The sequence below is a fragment of the Cupressus sempervirens genome, chromosome 3 (genome assembly GCF_028749045.1).
Source record: "Cupressus sempervirens isolate cs-2001-9-10 chromosome 3, ASM2874904v1, whole genome shotgun sequence".
Lineage (NCBI taxonomy): Eukaryota > Viridiplantae > Streptophyta > Pinopsida > Cupressales > Cupressaceae > Cupressus > Cupressus sempervirens.
In genome coordinates this window covers 703,408,176-703,428,673 of record NC_143120.1, presented here as the reverse complement: position 1 = coordinate 703,428,673, position 20,498 = coordinate 703,408,176, and the positions used below count along the sequence as shown (strand labels likewise).

Genomic DNA, 20,498 nt, shown 5'->3' with positions numbered 1-20,498 from the left:
GGAAAATCAATGAAAGAATGATGAAATCCCAAGAAAATATGAATTAGTTGAATGAGAAAAATCTCTATAGAAAAAAATGGAAGGCAAGAGTTGGATACAAAGAAGAAGTAGAATCTTCCAAACAAGGAGCTCAATAGAATCAAAGACCTACTTGCAATCATTGTGGTAAGATAGATCATACATAAAACAAATGTTGGAGCAATGGGATAGCAAAATTCAATGAAAAATGCTACAATTGCTATCGAAATGTTCATAAGATTAATGAATGCAAAGAGAAACCAAGATTTGAAGAAAAATGTCACAAATGTAAGAAATATGGACACAAGTCATTAGACTACTAAACCAGGACATTGAATATAGCAGAACAAATTGTGAAAGCTATATTTGGTTGGGACTACAATACCTGGTGTAGATGTCATTACTGTGGAGAATTTGGACACATTGGTATGAATTGTGTTAAACATCATATGAGGAAAATAGATACTACTAAAAGATGTTTGATTTGTACTAAACTTGGTCATATTGCTAAGAACTATATGAATACTAGTAGAATTGAAGATGAAAAGTAGACAAAGGCTAATAAAATTTGTAAATAGATGAGATAGGAATGGGTATCGAAGTCCATTGAGAGTACAAGTGTAAGCAATGATTAGGTGACTCAAGAATTGGGTGACTCTACCATGTCTATTTGAGGTCTCAAGGGACAACTGGAACTAGGCTATCAAAGAAGACATCCAAATCAATTCTAGTTGAAAGAACAAAAAGATCTATATCTATATTCAAGATACAAATGGATCATTGAGTAAAAGAGGTTACCAACTACTATAGAGTTACCTTCCTTATCAAGTGAGGTTAGTTTGCAAACTCTACTAAGCAAGGTTAGGAGTAACTAAATGTTATGTGCTTACCAAGTGATGGAAGACTCTACCGAGTGATCAGTGCAAGAAAAGTGGATGATAGTCTGTCAACATGATGTCAATTGATCTACATTTTGTATTGAAAATTTATTGTAAAATTTTGATAAAAGAAATGGAATCAAAGTCATTTTTACCGTGAAATTCTCTAGAGTTATTGTGCAGTGCAATCTTTAGAGTATCCAAACCATTTGAGTGAATTTTTAGTGAAAGATTACAAATTCTCTTAAAACCTACCAAGTGAAGATGGCATCCAATAGTAGCAAGGAAAAGCAAGGTTCGGACATGCTAGTTCGTGGTGTTGAGTGGAAGGCACCAGACTTCAAGCTCACTCGTGCAATCATCAAAACCCTAGATTCGAGTGGAGAGTAGTCTCAAATCCCTCCAAAGGTACTGCTGAAAAATGATATTCAAACTCAATTTAAATGTGTTATTCAAGAGATTGGTACTTTTGACATGGATGATTACCTATATAAACTGTGTGTAAATGGAGTATTGAAACCCGAGCACCAACACCTGGAAACCAAATGGTTAACTCATATTCCTCACATGCCACATGGATTCCAAGTAATGTGGATTAGGTTTATCCTTAGTCAAGTGCATAATGGGTAGCTGTCATTGGAATAACTACTAGTGATCATGAAGAATATGATTCATGAAATTATCAGCCTCCCAATGTTGTCAAAAGCCAAGATGACCAAAACCCTAGGTTGGGTTGAACTTGAGAAGAAAAGCCTAGCAGAAGGAGATGGTAGAGGCATGAAAATAAGCAATGTCTCTAATGTAGAATTAAAGTTTGGCATCCATATTATTACACATAGGATTTACAGCTTGAGTATGTCAAATAGTGTGTCATGAAAAGTACTTGACCTTGCATACAAGGTAGTGAAGAAAAATATGTCTTTCGACCTTGCCAAGCTACTATTGAAATAGTTCAACAAGAACATGGAGAGCATTAGAACATCAAAGAATAACTCGTATAATTTTGGCTCCCTATTAAAATATCCATTCTTTTATGGTAAAAAAATCTCCCCTTCAAAAGGCAGAGTTGTTTGAGGAAAAGGTGTGCTAGTTCCTTATCAAATCAATGAGTATATTGCTGAGATGGGTGAGAATTATAATAGTATCATGGACAACTACTTCGATGCATTCAAGGAAAAGATGAACAATAGGTTCAAGATTCCCAAGAAGTTAGTTGAAGATTACAAAGATGATATATGCTTCATGGTGGATAGTGACAAGGTATACATTCAAACAGTTAAGCCTAGAATAGCATGGGTGAAACCTCTTGGATATGAGGTTAATATAGATGAAACCAATCATTGAGGCACTTGTTAATGAGCCATTTGATCCCAAGCCTGCATATTTTGGGACTTATGATGAAGCAAAAGCCAAGATAGAAATGGAGATAAAACTCCCTCAGGCAGTAAACAAAGAAAAGAGAAGAATTACAAAATTGATAACTAGCTCTACTCATTTGTTGACTAAGGGAAAAGGTGAGGATAAGGAAGAAGTAGGGGATGAAGAGGAATTAGAGGCAAAGGAACAACTAAAGAAGAAGGGAAAGTAATTATTACCAAGCCTACCAAGCCATCCATTACTTTTTTTAGCAAAAGATCAGGAAAGAAATCTAACAAAGAAGGAGGAGATATAATATTTAGAAACCATCCACCCACCTTCCAAGATAGGTTGAAGGAACTAGAATCTAGAGCTGGTATAACAAATTTTAAACCATTAAAATATGATATTAGGATTGATGAAGAAAAGAAGAAGATAGAAGATTTGGTAATACACAAAATGGGTAAGTAGAAGTACTCCCCTGACCAGCATACTTCTTAGATTCCTAATGTTTTGATGAAGAAAATTAAGCCAAGATAGGAAAATGCTATGCAAACTACGAAAGAAATAAATGACCAAACCCTAAGGAAACTTATACCAAACTTGAATCACAAAGAAGTGAAGGAATCTTTGAAGAAAAGTGAATAAAAATTAACTTTGACATTCAACACTTGTTTGATTCTAATGAAGGATATTGAAAATGTTATAAGGAATGCAACAAACACTTGGAAAAATTTCTATCTTTTACATAAACCAATTGATTTGCCTATTGATGTAAAAGATGATGTTGATGATGATGATGATAAGGATGAAGAAGGGGATGATGAGGAAACAAAACATTTTGATACTATTGACTATGAAGAGTATAAAGAGTAAGAGGCTACTGAGGAAGCAAGGTAAGATGATGAGGAAACTAATCTAGTCAAGATAGCTGTTGTAGTCATTACCTCACTTCCTCACTCTCCAAGTAAACCAATGTCAACATCAAGGGTAGAGATAACCTTAGCAAGATTGATTGTGACTACCAGTGTTAATACAAACTCCCAATCACTCTTTCCTCCAATTTAGCTCAACACATTACTAACTGAAGTGTCTTCCACTTCATCTACCGAGTTGTAGACTCTTCATTCTTCTACCAAGTTGGCTACATCAGTTTTGAGCACAATAGTTTTGGACACATCTGTGATTGCCACATCAATTTTGAATTCTTTATATATTTCTATTAATATTCCTTCAATAAGTATACTACCAATTTTTACTACTATTCCTAGTATGTCTACAATTGTTTCTATTCTAGGCACAAAAGGAATAAGTGCAATGATAGTTGAGACCAAGGCTTAATCAAGCGCCAAATTTTTGGGAAAAGGAAAAGAAATAGAAGAAGAAATAGACTTAGATGAAGAAATTTTAATCCCTAATTGGGACATTCCCAAGCTTAATCTAGAACAAATGTAGACATTTGGTGAACTCGTCTAGAAGAAAGCCAAACAATGGAGATTAAGAGAGGAAAGAAATAAAGAATTTAAGATTATTGAGGATGAAAAGAATATTTTAGCAGATGCTAAAGGTGTAGACATTGATTCTTTATAGCCAATTTTGTATCAATTAGCAGAGGTAGTTTAAAGATTCAATGAAGATACTGATAGACAAGATAAGCTAGTATAGAAGGGAGAAAAGAAATTTGAAAATAAAGTGTTGGAGCACATTGTTCAACAAATAGCTATGTATCAAGTAGAACTTTCTACAATTTTGGGCTCTCTCGAAACATCTTGTACAAATGTATCATGACTTTTTGGTAAGCTATGTGATGTTTCTACGTTTACCAAGAAAATAAAGGACAAATTGTACAAGACATATGGAGATCTCAAGGCTAGTGCTTGCCAGTTGTAGCTTGATCCTAGTTCAAGCTCCACTCACTATAAGAAAATAAGATTTCTAATAGACATGCAAGCAGAACTTCTTAGAGAAGAGGCAAGGATTAGATCCACATTAGTTGATATTCAGAGTATCATTCTTCCCAACATGGATGGATTACAAAAACACATTGCACATTCTAAAACTCTCATCCATGACAACAACTTCTCCATAAGAGACCATATCATAGAGTTGTCTATAGATGTACACATTTCCCTTAACAAAAGTAAGGTCTTGCAAGAGGACAAGGACAAGACCTTGGCAATAATACTCAACATACATTTAGATTTTCTATCTCATTTTAGCATGTAAAGAGTTATGGGGGACAACATATAATAAGTTGTGAAAATAGTGTGGGAGAAAGATATGTATAGAAAGCATATATTGTATATAGCAAGAAGATGTAAAAATATATCTTATAAAATCAATTTTGAAAAATCTCAAAAACAATATACTCTACTAAGCTAGTATCACAAGATGATGAGTAATGATATTTAGGAAATCTTGTTGAACTCAATTTTGGCGAATAAGTGTTTTTGTCACTAATGCATAAGGGGGAGATCGTTGACATATCAATCAAGTTTGTTATTAGTGACATAGACTTATTCATATTATAAGTATCTATTAAGCTCAGTGTATAGTTTATAGTGTTTACCAAGCATTTCAGTTACCACCAAGTTCTACAGTTGCTATTGAGTCCTTTGGACAAATTTTAGTGCATGCTGAGAAGTTTTAGTTAGTGTGAAGATTAGCAGTGTAAATGGAGCATTTCAGTGTATCCCATGTTTATTAGTGGTGTAGTGCTTACCGAGTTCACAATGAATGTTATGTGGACCCAATGTTAACCGAGCTATTTAGTGTTAACCAAGTGATTTAGTTTATACTTAGCTTGTAGTGGAAGCATTGACCGAGTCACATAGTGTGAATCAAATGATTCAGTTTATATGCCAAGTTTCATAGTATTCATCAAGTCACCAGTGCAAATTGAGTTCAAGACTACTTGGAAGTGATCATTATGGACCAAGATTCTACATCTACTAAGTGCATGATGATGTTGAGCATTGATAGTGGATGTCAACTATCAAAACCTCACTGAGTCAATCTTTAGAACCTGAGTGTCTTCATTTGGGCTGACTTTGTAATATTTGTGTAAACTTGTATTGTGGTTGACTTTGTAACTATATAATTGGATTGGTATATATGTAAGGTATTGTACCATATCCACAAGTATGGAAGTTATGGAATGTAATGGAATGTAATCTGAAAAGAGCAGTAAAGAGCAAATTACAAAGGCTACAATAGTATAAGGAGCAGCAAAGACATATTAATCACAACAAGGTGATTTGTACAAAAAGGAATCCCATTTAGCAAACCAAGTTGTAGATCAGAGATCAACCACTGCTTCATCCTAATAGGTGGATCAATCAAATCCTTTAACAAGGTAGACCTAATAGTTTTATGCAAATCTCTTTATTGAGTGCATATATGTTTGCAAATCCTCTAACAAGGTGGAACTAGTAGTCCTTATTGCTCCTAACAGGGCAGATCATCAAAAGTGATCAATGTAAACCTTAATAGGCCAACTTTATATTGCAGTACTAAAGCTTGTTGGTATCATTCCCAACCCAGTTTTACTTTCTATTTGGAAGGTTTTTGGGTCACCAAATCTATGTGTCAAAGTGTTATGAATGCTTTCATGTTTTCAGTTTCTTATACATGCAATTAGATCAGATTACATGAGAAGGAATAAATGCTAATTAGTAATTGAAGTTAAAGTTTTGTAGAGTTACTGATTCACACCTCTCCTTTTATTAACTTAGCCTTTCTAAATATTTGCAATAGGCTTTCTACTACTACTTATGTTATCCTTCGTCAATCTATTATTCATGCTCTTCCTATTCATAGAAGCATGGTTTAGGCTTCTCCTATTTACTTTCTCAACCTGAATTTGATGCTTTTTAATGATAGTTACCTTGGAGTGATAATTTGTGTAACTCTAAATGGATTTTAATTAGTTGGGAGTCTATTTACAGTCCTAAGAAGGAGGGTGTTCTTGATTTATGGTCTATTACCTTGAGTAGAAAATCATTGGTTGTTAAACTTTATTGGTGATGCTTCTCTACACAAAAAAATCTCTGGGCTTGTGTAATTACTCATAAGTATTTTAGAGGCATTGATCGTTGGTCTATTTGTACAATTCCTCTTGAAGCTCATGGCTCTGTGGTGTTAAATAATCCAAAGATTGGTGTTCAATTTGTTAAGAGGAGTCTTTTCTGGATATGTAAGGGAAGCTTTGAGGCTTTATTTTGGTCTAATGCTTGCAATTGAAACTCTCCCATCTTAAGACTGTGTGATTCTTTTCTTCCTACTAAATGGGATAAAGTGGCTCGTTATAAGACTACTTATTAGGTGGGTCTTGTTGTTAAATATAGATGGAATTTCTCTTTAGATTGGCCTCCTAGAGGCTACAAGGCAGACCATCAAGATCTTTCTAGGCTTTTTACTTCTAAGGATTGTTGTTCTCTATTAGGGCCATATGTTTTTTCTTTGGGCAGTATCTTATTTGGTAAATATTTTATTTATGTTGGGTACTAGGAGATTACTAGAGAACTATTAGGGGATGATGAGCTCCTTCGGTGGAAAAAAGCTTGGAATAAGTTTTCTTGGTCCAAATGTAATTTCTCTATATGGCTGCTAGCTGATAATTGATGTCTTATGTGTGATAATCTTCTAAACATGGGATCAAAGGCCCATTCTTTTGTGTTTTAATTGGTAATGGAGATGAGTCTATCTATCATCTCTTCTTTCATTGTTCCTTTTATACTCATTTATGGCATCTTTGGTTCTGCTTGGGGTTTCTCTTGTCAGCATGCTTTCTCCTTGCCCAATTTTTGGGATTGCTAAGGGAATGCCCCCTCCATGGCCTCACCTCTCCATTCAGCATGGATTGCTAACCCCTCTTTTATTCTTTGACATATTTGGTTGGAAAGAAATCATTTAATCTTTCAGGATGTCCAAATTGGTGTCATGCATCCTTGGTGGAATACTTCCCACTCTCTTCAACAAACTATTCAGGCAAAGTGTGAGATAGATGGAGGTATGGATCCTGATGATCTTTCTATTTGCAAAGGCCTTAACATTCATTTTTAGGATCAATTTTTAAGGCCTGGATACCATTGCTATCATAAAGTTCCAGAAAATCCTAGATGTCAAGGGAAGAGATAGGTGAACCATGTGGGTCATTGGTTGCCTTCTTCACTCATAGTTCTCAAAGTCAACATTGATGGTTCTTCTTGAGGGAATCCAAGTCCTATTGGTATTTGGGGTGTGCCCTGATGCAGCTTTAGAGAAGTTCAATTGATTTTTTTAGTGCATAAGGGTTGTCATACTAATAATCTCATGGAATTTCTAGCCATTTTACATGTTATGGAGCAATTTTGTCTTAGGGGAGAGTGAAAAGTTATCTAGTAAAAGTACAAAGTTGTCACCTTTCAAGCCGACTTATGAGAATGACTGAATTTGAGTATTGATATCTAAAAAATATATTTTTTCAAATATATGATCTTGATAAAATTATTCTAGTTAAGTTATATATGGTCTCACACTTTTCAAATAGGAAATGTCTATTAAATGCATGTTTGATAGTGGTTAGTATCCAATTACTAAAAAAATACAATTATTTTAGAAAACTGACATTTCAACAACTCTTACTATTTATTATGATTTTTTAATAACATATAGACACCATTTTATAGAGCTCAAAATCAAGAATATTCTTATATAGAATTCCTAGTTTTTTAATTAGATATGGTATATTGTAATTAAGAAATTCTACAAGTATGTATTTTAACACTCGAGAAGATGTCAATTTTGAGAAAGAAAAAAATATTAAATAATATAAAAAAATAATTTAAAATTATATGACGTTCTAAAGGAGAGAGTCCTCTTCTAGAATCTATAATTTTTCTTTTGGTTGGAATAGATTTATTTTGAAAAATGTGGTGTGAGATCTGAAAACTATTGATTTGAATAAGTTGAAATTAGAATTATTATAAAAGAGAAAATACAGGTCTAAAGCCCATTTTTATTTTGATTGTTCTAGCTATATATATATTATTGATAACATAATCTAAGAGCAAAGGGAAATAAGTTTATCTCGATATAGTTTTGTGGTGGGAACTAGACGCCTAATTTCCAGCATTTTTCAGCAACAAAAATTCATCTTTAAAAAATAGGAAAATATATAATTTCTTATTCGAAATAATTATTAAAATTTATAATCCTAAAATTCATCCATTTTTACACATTTCATTACTTTACCCCATTTTAAAGTTCAAAATAATAATACCAGTTTTATGTGATTTAATGCGAACAACTACACTTCTGTTAGCTTTTTCCATTGTAAAAGGGTGACACAAGTTTGTTTTTTTACCATAATATTAATATCTGTGGATCTAACTCTCAAGTGGTGGTGAATTTGCTTACTTAACAATTGCTTGAGGATGTTAGTTGGCAATTGGATTTAGTTGTTAATCAAACTCTTCTTTTTTGTACTACTCTAGAGTTTGTTTGGCCAAATGGGCATCTAATCATGCTCCGGATTGGAATATTGTGGACGAGGTAATGCTTCTCTTAGATTTGTCTCTTGTGTTAGACGACCTTGTTGCTTAGGATAGAGCTCCTTGTTGAGCTCTCCTTTTTGTTTCTCATTTTGTCTTAATAGATTTGTATGCCTCTTTTAATTTAAGATCATTTATTTCATTGCAGTATAATAAAAGGAGTCATATCGTGACTTAGTAATTAGCTTTATCTCTTAACTATTCCTTTAGAACTAAATATTTTATTCAGATTATAGATAGAAGACATTTGATGTACTATAACTATTTTAAATGTTTAATTATATAACTTTAATTTTAAAAATATATAGGATTGTTCGTCAACATAAATTCAATTATTGTTTAAATATTATAAATTTTAATGATCTATGATATTCTTTTATTGTACCTTTCTTGTATAGTCATTAAAATGAGATTGTAATAAAAGAAAGGGGCAAACCAACTTTGTGATTGAAAATGTTTATTAAAAAGTTGATGTAACTAATTTCATTAACATTCAATAAATATTTTTATTATAGTATGCTATCATTTAAATCATTTAAAAGAACATTTAACTAAATGAATGTTTAGAAAAATATTTACAAATGTAAAAACAAAGAGTGAATATTAAAATAAAGAACAACGACCTTGATCCTAAGGTCATGAAGAATATAGTAAAATATTGGAAATCTGAGGATTCCTAAATCTAATTTCATTATAAAAATTTATTTAAAAAATAATAATAATAAAGTACTGAGAACTTTTTAAATCTTATTTCTTCCGAACCAAAAAAAATAAGAAAGGTGTGTACCGGGAGTGTCGATCACATTTAATACGCGGCCATCCTTCCACGTACGGGCGTCCATCTTACACTCCTTGGTAACAGACGAAAAGCTCCAGAAGGACTTGAAGGCATTACGCCCAAGTATCGAATTACCGGTTGAGCTCTTCCCATTGCCAGTCCGTCCAAGCAAAACAAGAGTTGTGGGTGCCATTCTTAATCTGCAGTAAAACACAAAGTTCAGAAACTTTCTTCAGAGTTTCTGGTTAGAATGAAAGTAACAAACCAAAGTCCAGCCTACGCAACTCGGTAATATCAAGCTGATCGTGAACCTATGTTAATCTCCAACACCTGTGAAAGCCCAGCTGCTTTGCGATAGATGAAAGAGAGAATGGGGTGAAACGAATATATTTGCCAAGGCTGACAGGACGTAGCATAGGGCATGCTCGGAATATTAACTAAGAATGTATTCCAAGAGGACAATGAGAACATAATTTTTTTGTAAAGAATTGTTCAAAGAAAAGGAGAACCACAAAATTAAAGGGCTAGCCTACGAATAGGGCATCCGAATAGAAAAAGTCGCGAAGATAATATTGATACCATAGCCACATATAAGAATATTTTGTTTTATGTTTGTTGTCCTCCTTTCCCAAAAAAGTTGGGCATCTATCCTTCAAGAATATAGGAAGGATACCTATTCTCACTTTGTTAGAAACTAAATATCAATACCAAAAATCGAATATAAATCGGTGCATAATTGAAGAATAATAATATTATTAATAAACATGAAACATATACTTGAAAGCAGCTTTGAAGTTCTTAGGACATGTTGATTAGAGAGATTGACAACGAAGATAACTCGAATTAAGAGGGTCATCAATGGATTAAGAACAAATTACTAGAAACAATGTTATAAAAAGAACGAAGGTAAACAAATTCCATAAATGTTTTTTTAACAATTTTTTCTGTCTGAAAATTAATCTTGCACTTTATAAAAGCTCAGAGTATTGTTTCAATCTTTCAAGATATTTATCTTATTTTCTTTGATATGAGTACTTTGCCTAGGTTATTCTGATGCCCTTTAGATAGGTCTTTGTTCTTAAATATCTTTATTATAATATAAAAGATAAGAATATGTTTCTTTAAGATTTTTGTTGCATCTAGTTCCTATACATCGAACTAGTTGTAGAGGTTGGAAAAGTTCATAACATGGTTCTTATTCCTAATGTAATCCTTCATGCTTTCGCTTATGCTAGTTTACATCATCTTTAAAAAAAAGAGGGGTAAAATTTTATTCAACTTTTATCTATTTGTTCATTATTTTTGTTCCTTTCTATTTCATTTGTTCTTTAGAGAAGTCATTTAACTTTTAAACGAGTAGAGATAGAATTCTACCATTTCAAAAATATTTTTAATGAATTTTACATATAATTTTATTGTAGATGTTTCGTAAATGATCCTTTTCTTCACCTTAACACTGACAATTATAGTAGCACAAAATTTCCTTTTATGATTTTTACATTTCATCTAGCTTCTCATTTATTTACAACTTTAATCTCTTCAAATGAATAAACCCTTATATATCTATTCAAATTATTTTATAGAATTCAAGATTTTATGATAATAGAGTCAATCTTCATAGAGAACCATTTTCATATGATGTCAACTAATAATTACTAATGTCCACAACAATATCTAAAATGTTCATGTAGCAATTAGAAGTGGAAGCATTATAAATTATACCGGGAAACTCAATTGAGATATTAGAAATAGGTTAAACAATAATTGGAAAACAGATTGTAAAACTATGTTTCACTATTATAAAAATTAATTGCTTTGAAATATCAATAGAGAACTATTTATTTATCACATGAAGTGATAATTATTACCAATGTCCCTTACAATATCCAAAATGTTCATTTCACAATTTGAATAGGAAGCATTACAGATTATAATGGGAAAATCCATGAAGATATTAGAAATAGGTTAAAGAATAAATAGAAAATATATTCTCATTTTATATTTTATTATCCCCAAAAAAATTTACTTTGAAAATTAACTTTTTCAAAACATTTGTTCTTATTACATGATTGGTCAAATACAAGCCTCATTTTATCCTAAAAATGATCATGTCTATTAGAACTACCCAAGTTTATTCTACTCATCTCCTTCACAAGGTTTTTTGATATGTCTTTTTAGAGAAAGTATTTCATCGTGAGTTACCTACACTACTCTGATCATTAATTAAATTATTTAATATATTTTATTCACACCATTTAGTGTCTTCCTTATTTCCACATTGTTTATTTAGGAGTTGTGATATAAGTTTGTACTACTAGTATGTTTCCAAGCAGTGTTCATTAGAGGTTTTCTTGATGCTAATATTCTTAACACTTTAACGCTTCCACATATTCTTTATAGTATTTCCCAACTAAAGGTCATCCTTTTGGGTTAGTGCAAGAAGTTGGGTTTCACTTTTGGCCAAAAAGTGGAAGTGTTTTCCCTGTTTTTGAAATTTTTTGTCAATTGATGTGAAAATTTGAGGTATTTAGAGATTGAATATAAAAAAGCTCCAGCAATAAAAATTTTAGTGTTCGGAATCTAGTTTTTGAATATGTAATTTATTTGTGTACCCATATGATAGATTATTTTTTTGGTATGGATCTTTAAAAACCACTTTTTCAAAATCCCTGTTTTAGGACCATACCACGCTCATGTACGGACATCATAATTTGACAGAAATAAATGAATTTTCGCAAATCATTTTTAAGGGAGTTACCTAATATACCTAAGATTGATGACAATATTTTTCATTAATTTTTTATTGAATAATTGTTTTATTATTAATTATTAATTGGCTATAAAGGTAAATTTTAAAACCTCTCGCGTACGAACCACATAATTTGATCAAAATCTCACTTTTTTCAAATTTTTTTTTAACATCAAAAGAATTTTATGAAGATTGATGACATATAAATTAATTTAAGAAAAATTATAAAATAAAAAAGTTATTAAAGTTTTAGTGAATGTAACTTTTCAACATTTAGGAGATAGTTTTGATTAATAAATAATGAAAAAATAGAAAATAAACAAATAACACTATAAAATAAGAATCAAACCAGTAAGACCTATAATGGGTTTTTGTCTCATCAAAAAATACAATGGGAATTACTATAAAAAAATTACGACAATACCAAAAATTGTCGATTAAATGCCTTAGAAAAAAAAAAGGGTCATAAAGACATGGCTTGGTGGGACCAAGCCTATGCCATGCCTTTCCCCAAGGCAAAACCCCATGCAAAATTCAGGAGCCATACCAAATTTCCACTCATGTCTCAAGAATCGGGCACCTGATTTGTAATTCAAAAATCTAGTGCTTGATTGCTTTGAACCATTGTACCTGATTGCTTACAAATTGGGGACCCGATTCTTTTTAAAATTTGATACCCGATTTGTAAATGGGTACCCAATTTTTAAAGAATCGGGTGCCTGACTTGTAAGCAATCAGGTACCCATTTCTAATGTACCTGTTGGGCCCCAAAAGCCACCCCACAAACCGAGTTTCAATGATTGAAATGATTGAATAATAGTTTTGATCTGCAACAATGAATTCTATAATGCATATTCTGTTTTCTTGTCTTGTTATAGAATTTGTAAGCTACATATTCAAATTCAAAATTGGTGCAAACATTGGATCAAAACAACGAAGAAAGAAGAAAGTAAAAGTTCTAACAAATGAGGAGATTGCAGCAAATAAAGAGAATAAAGCACGATGTCAACAAGAGAGAAGACAAATAATTAGAGACTTGAACAATGTTTCAAAGGAGAAAGACATTGAGGATACCATGATGGATGAAGAGGTCAAAGAATAGAACCCAATATAAGAAAATTTAGGTGCACATTCTAATCATGCATTCAATATAGGTGTGTCTCCAAACCCTCAAATTTTCTCTCGTGATGAAATTGGTGATTTTTTAGAAGCAGGTTACGAATTAAACGATTTAGATTTTCTTCATAAGAAGCAATTGTCAAACAATAATGCACAAAACACTCCAATTGAAATTCCTGACCTAAAAGAAATACCAAAAAAATTTGAAAATGATATTCAAATCCCAAATAATAGTGAAAATAGTAAAGTGTCTGAAAATAAAAATTGCATGAATGTAGACATAGAAACACCAACTACTAAACAAACATGTCAAGATGATAGTAAAGTGTCTAAACATAATTTTCATATTCCTAATGATGTGTTAGATAATCTTGAGGGATTTGTTTCATGGAGACAAATTAGGACACATGCTAATAGATTGTATAGGCATTTTTTTTTATAATAAGAAATTTGGGTTTCAGTGTCAACTAATGTTGCAACTAATTAAAATGTCTAAAATGCGAAATGTAATGAGAAGATTGGGAATGTATGCAAAACCGAAGAATAAAAATGAGTCTTTAAAACAAGTTGTATCCATTGTTGCTAGTGCCTTTGATGTTATCGAAAAGAGAAGTCGATCTAAAGATAAGAATGTAGCACAATGAGCAATAACAATAGCTTTAGTTAACAAATCAACATCTGACAAAAGATTGATTAGCAACATAAGTGGATATCTTAATGTGAATCGTAAGACTTTAGAAAGAGCTATAAAGAGAAGGGTTAACTTTGAATGTGATCCAACAAATATTTTATGGACTTCTAGTTGTAGACTCCCAAGATGTCATATGAAACTTACTAGTGAAGTGAAAAGTTTGATTGACAATTTTTGGAATGATAATACAAGAGTATCACCTAATTCAAGAGATGTTCTTAAATTGAGAATTGGGTCAAAAATACGTGATCCACATCCTAAACACCTTTTGGACATGACTCAAACTGAATTGTTTAAAAATTTTGTAGATGGTAAGGTATTAAATATTACCATTAGTCAAAGATCTTTTGAAAAGTGTAAACTATGGTATGTAAGAATTAACAAGGAAACAATCACATGTTGTTGTAAAACTCATATTCAATTTCGTTACCATTATGATGTATTTTGATCTATACGTGGTACCATGCATAGTAAAGAAATATTGCAAGAATGTGATATAAAAATACCACCTCAAACTATAAAAGATTTCATATCAGGTTTGTTTTGTAAGCCACCTAATGATCAATACTTTCTTTTCAATGCATGTCTTTCTAGTACATGTGATATGTGCAACAATCTTTCTTTGTTAGATGAATGTTTGCATGAAAATGCTTTGACTACTTTTGGACAACAATTAGTTGAGGTAAAAAGATTCAAAACTATTGAATATCCATTGAAGGATGGGAAGATTGGAAGAAGGTGTGATCTAGTTACAGATAAAGTTAGTTGTCATGCATTTATTGATGAGTTTAAGAGTGTGATCATACCAAAATATGTTAAACACTCTCAATATTCTAGATGGCTTGATGGACAATTTCACATATGTAAGAATACATTTCCAATTGGTACTATACTTCCAATTGTTGACTTTGCAAAGAACTACACACTTGCACTGCAAGAAGAGGTACAACCACAATATTACAATTTAGTGCAAGCAATAATTTATGTTCATATAGTTTATAGGCATGCACCTGATAGTACAGAGGATGATCAAAAAATATTGAGAGTACCATTTTTATTTAAGTGATAATAAACTCCATTCATCTGAGTTTGTCCAACATTGTTTCAAGGTCTTTTATGTTAATTTAAAAGAGAGAAAAATTCAAATGACACAACATTGGATATGGTCAAATAATTGTACAAGAAAATTCAGGAATGCTAGAATGTTCTATTGGTTGAGTAGGACACATAGGAAAACTAACATCCAACATGCGTGGAGTTTTTTTGAGGCTAGACATGGTAAAGGAGAACATGATGGTGTTGGTGCATGTGTGAAGGGAGCCCTTAGTAGAGAGCAATTAAAATTTGAGGAAAAAGATAAATTCAAAAAGCACATGAGATTGTTGAATGGTGTAACAAATATTTATACAGGGGATCAAGTTAGAACTCTACAATCAAATGTTTCTTCTACCTAGTTGAAGAAAATAATATCCCTTTAAGATATGATTGTGATACAATTAGTGGGTCAGCTAAATGGCATTCATTTAGGAGTTCAAATTCTAACACTTGGACTATATGGACTGGAGAGCTTGCTTATTTTTGTCAATTTTGTCTTGCAGGTGAATGGGAAGAATTTGAAAATACAGAATGGGTTGAAGATTGGAAACAAAGATCATTACCACCTACTGACATGCATTTTGAAGATGATATAGTAAATGAAGGCGAAAATGTTACTTTTGCATCAGAAGACTATGATCGTATTTCAAACCTCATAGAACCCGGTATGCACAATTTAATTAGATTTTTTTGTGATCTCATGCTTCAATTTATATAATTTGTATATGTACACTCATGTGATTAAAGTGTTTCTATACTTTATCTTATCTTGTAGGACATGTTTATGCTATTATTGCACCTAGTGATAATGATGAATAGACTAAGTATTAGCTAGCTAGATGCGTGGAACCTAAGAAAAAATTGACATGTCATCAAGTAGACGATGATGGTTTTGAGTATCCAATCGGGTCTGTTGTTGTAGCTAGCACCTGGCTACATAGATACCTAACAAGAAGAAATGGTTTTCCAGCATTTGAAGATTACCAAACCAAAAAGAAGATTTTACACTATTCTCATTTCGTTGTGGCAAAAAATATCAAATTAGAAAGATACAAAGGGAGACCCACCAATAAGGTATTATGGACAATTTCAATGGACGAGCATGAGACAATCATAGATGCATTGTAAAAGAGGGAGGATGCAAATGGTATAGTGGGATGACTACATTTAAATGAAATACATGTAAGTTTTTTCATTATTGTCTCAATGACTTATATACCTCTTATTCAGGTCTCAATTACAATTTAAGCAAATTTAAATGTTAAAGTTGATCGAACATCAACATCTTGTGCAATTTCACATAGTAAGTACATACAAATTACACATGTATATTTACATAGTTCAGATACCTTGAATATTAATGTGTTTATTAACATGTGTGTTTTTGTTTTACATTTTTATTTTACAAGACCTCATTTGAAGATATGTGTTGAACCAATTTTATGTTTTGAGTTCACTGAACTATAAATATATCATTGACATTGTCTTACATATATTGTAAAATATGTTCTATAAACTAATTCAAAAATGAGAGTTTACTTCTATTTGAAAGTTAAAGGTATGCACTTGATAAATTATAAATTAATTTTCAATTTAAGTAATCACCTCCTATTTTGTTCCATTACTTTTACATTCAAGCATGTTTAAATTAATGTTTGTTTGAAGATTCAAATTACTATTGATTGTAATATTAAAAACAAGTCACTTCCACATGATAATTTAAAGATCATTACTCATTTTATTGATTATATGTTAGATCATTACTCATTGTATTCATTGTATTGATTATATCTTACATTACCAAACAACACATTAAGATCACTTATGATACATTGTTAGGTACGTTATCCATATATGTGTGTCTTAAGAAGACATAGGAGTCCTAATAGGTCATTATGTCTATTATAGGTTATGATAGGTATTCATATGTTTACTACCACATAATAGGTCTTATTAGGTGATAATGAGTCTTACATTACCAAACAACACATTAAGATCACTTATGATACATTGTTAGGTACACTATCAATACATTTTTTAATCTAGTAGGTCAATTTTATTTGTATGAATCTCAATGCATAAATTTGATGTGATATTTATCCAATAATGCTCTATAGATAGTTAAAATTATTGTTCATCTTGCATATATACTTACAAAATGTGTCATATGTTCATGAATAAAATATGTCAAAATAAAGAAAATGATTTGAATATACTTAAAACAGGGTGGAACATAATAATATATACTACATACACAAGCATGATAAGAAGTTGTAAAAAAATAGTACATGGTCTAACATACATCATAACATGATCTATGAAATGAAAAAATACATGGTCTAACATACAGTTTTAACTATCCTAACACAAAGTGTATACATCATAAATAATATACATCATAAAAACACAATCTATAAGTGCCAACAAGACCTAATCTATCTGATTGAATGTCCTCTTTACTCCACGCGAAGAGGACTCAGATGGATCATCATGTGTAATATGATCCATCTTGTCATGTCGGAAACCCTATGAGGTAGATGGATCACCCTCTGTAACATGAGGCGCATCTCATCATGTACATGCTTAATTGAAATGGGTCTCAAAATCTAGCTTGCAAATAAATTAAATATTCACTACATAATAAAATAAATACCACATCAGATGGGTGTCCCTTAGTAATGGGAGGAGGCGCACTATCAAAACTACCAAATGCAGTAGTGGTGAGGTCCTGTAATTTACAATACATACTTTTTTTTAATTTGATTTTTGAGCATAATGAACTATACATTATGTACATAAATCATAATACTGACTTCAAATGATGATGTAGGTACCTCCATCTAGCTAAGTCCTATGCTCTCAGCAACACTCGTGGTGACATAGTCCTAAAATTATGGATACATAAACGTTTAGTCATAATTAAATATACATGAATAATTACAAAGTGCATAAATTGTACACTACATTTTTTATACACTATAAATTTAACATGTATATATAATATATATCATACCTGAGTGGTAGCCAATGTCATAGATGTGTCTACAGGTATACTAGCATGATAATCATAAGATGGAGTCGAAAATAGACTATACCGAGGCCTATATGGATGAGTATGATATGGCTCCTATTCGTAAAATCAAAACTCATAAAATATATATACATGTGAGTCAAAAAATTTCAGATTATAAGATAATAATAATGTACATACATAAAAATAATACAAATTATTTGTCTTCAATCAAAAGTTCATACTACATGTATTTGAGCCTCTGAGTGGTAACTAGAGTAGGACTTGTAGTAACATCAATCTGTGTAGATGCAAAAAATCCCTACAAAATCAAATAAAAAGAACATATGATGACATGTTATTAAATTCAAATTTGAATGTACATTTTTATAGTGTAATTCAAAGTGCATACCGTATAAGGGACACCAACGTTTGTAGGTCTCGAAAAAGGACTATACTGCCTCCTAGGAGGAATAGTATCATCCATCCTCTATTATTTCAAAAGTACAAATTAATATAGTTAATGAAATTACACATGTATGTAGAAAGTAAATAATTATGTGTACTTTATATTTATATTAAAATTAAATTTTTACCTGCTACTCTTGACTCTCTCTAGGCTCTCAATACTGCATGAGGTCAACAAATGATGACACATCTATCTCGTCACTACCACCACCATAGGCAGCATATACATCATCATCAAAATCTACACCCTCATCATAATGGCCATCGTGTGCTACACCAAGATTGCTCTGGGGGCCTATGCATATGCCTCCACAACTAGTACAAACATGTCCAAGTGGAGGAGCATGTACTGCCTATGTCCACTACTGTACTAAATTTCTCGAAAGGGCTCACTGCGATTTCTTGTTCTATCACTCAGCTTTTCCCCAGGCCTATCCTGAGGCATCTCTCTACCTACCCCCTAAAATGCTTTCATATCAAAATAGTTGGGTTTCAAACCCAACTCAAACTTAGACCATAAATTCCTAAGGAAGTACATGGGTACCTCATGGTTAGCGTGTGGTAGATGGTCAAATACCATCCACCACTGCTCCCAAAAATGTGCTGCTATACGTGGATGTGTGCACCACCTAATAGAAATGCTAGGCTTCTTATCACTAATTGCTTCACCTTTCTTAGGGTTTACAAAATAATGTTGAAAATTCCCTTTACCTATATGCAGCTTATAAACCTCTCTATAATGCATCTTCATTCTAGGAATGATGGTTCTCATTTTATCCCTATCTTCTAAATCATTTTGAACTATCATAATCTTCTAACCAAAAAAATTGATTGTAAAATTAGGAAGAATATCTTACTATATATCCCTAGGGGGTGGGTATTTCTTTTTATAGAATAAGGCAATATTTTGTTATGTGGCCTTCCATTCTACAAAGGCAATAAACATTTAGGCTACCCATACAGGAAAATAGGAAACAAATAGGGGAATCTCTAGTCTCCAAAAAAAACTTTTAGGCACTTCCAACCCAAGATAAATAGAAATTAGTCCATCCTAACATAATTATCTAGTTAGGGATTGGGGTGTTAGAGTGCTTCAATACTGTCCTAATTAGATATTACATGATGAATACTCACTTAGGATATAAAGGTTTAGGCATCTAGTGGAAAGACAAGGTATTCACTTCTTTAGATATATTCTTAGGCATCCAAGGGTGTAGTCCAAGCGCCTACTCGCACTTATGTGGACACCTCCACCTCTTGATGGTGAGGTAGGGTTACTTAATTAGATGCCTAATTTGTTCAAGTCTCTTCTAATTTTTTAATGATGTATCATTTTGAGACCTTGATATCAATGTTTAATTAGTTTTAGGATTAGGGTTCAATTTGGTTTGTACTATTTGATTAGGTTTACATGCTTAGGTTTCAATTAGGACAAGAGTTAATAAATTGAATTAAGTTTTAAAGTGCTAAATTTGGTTTTAGATATAGAATTATAGTTAGAGCTTTTAGATTAAAAACCAACATTAATTCAAAAAAGTTAGGTTTGAATTTTGTTTTAAAGTGTTGAATATATTATTGAGTTCTAGTTTAGGGTGATTTGGTTTAGTCTTAAGGTCAACATTTAACTTGGTTCAATCTTAGGGTAATGGTTCAATTTGGTTAATGGTTGGGGATTGGATTTAAGGTTAAATTCAAGCTTTCTACTGTTATGTTGGGATATATAATTAGGTTTATGATCATGGTTTAATTCAATTTGGTTTATAAGTATAATATTAATTAGTTAAGGGCCAGGGTTAGCTTTCA

At 31.8% G+C, this 20,498-nt stretch overlaps 1 protein-coding gene across 1 annotated transcript in view; it reads right to left on the bottom strand.

Annotated features, from left to right (window-relative positions):
- LOC149568696 (immune-associated nucleotide-binding protein 1-like) overlaps window positions 1-9,984 on the bottom strand; it is a 390,368-nt gene extending 380,384 nt beyond the window's left edge. Inside the window, exons 1-2 of the mRNA XM_089821584.1 lie at window positions 9,849-9,984; window positions 9,573-9,763 (exon numbers count right to left, since the gene is read on the bottom strand). Of these exons, the coding sequence (XP_089677710.1) occupies window positions 9,573-9,756 (184 nt within the window). The 5' untranslated portion in view covers window positions 9,757-9,763; window positions 9,849-9,984. The remainder of the gene's footprint in view (window positions 1-9,572; window positions 9,764-9,848) is intronic.
- Between the last annotated feature and the right edge of the window lie 10,514 nt (window positions 9,985-20,498).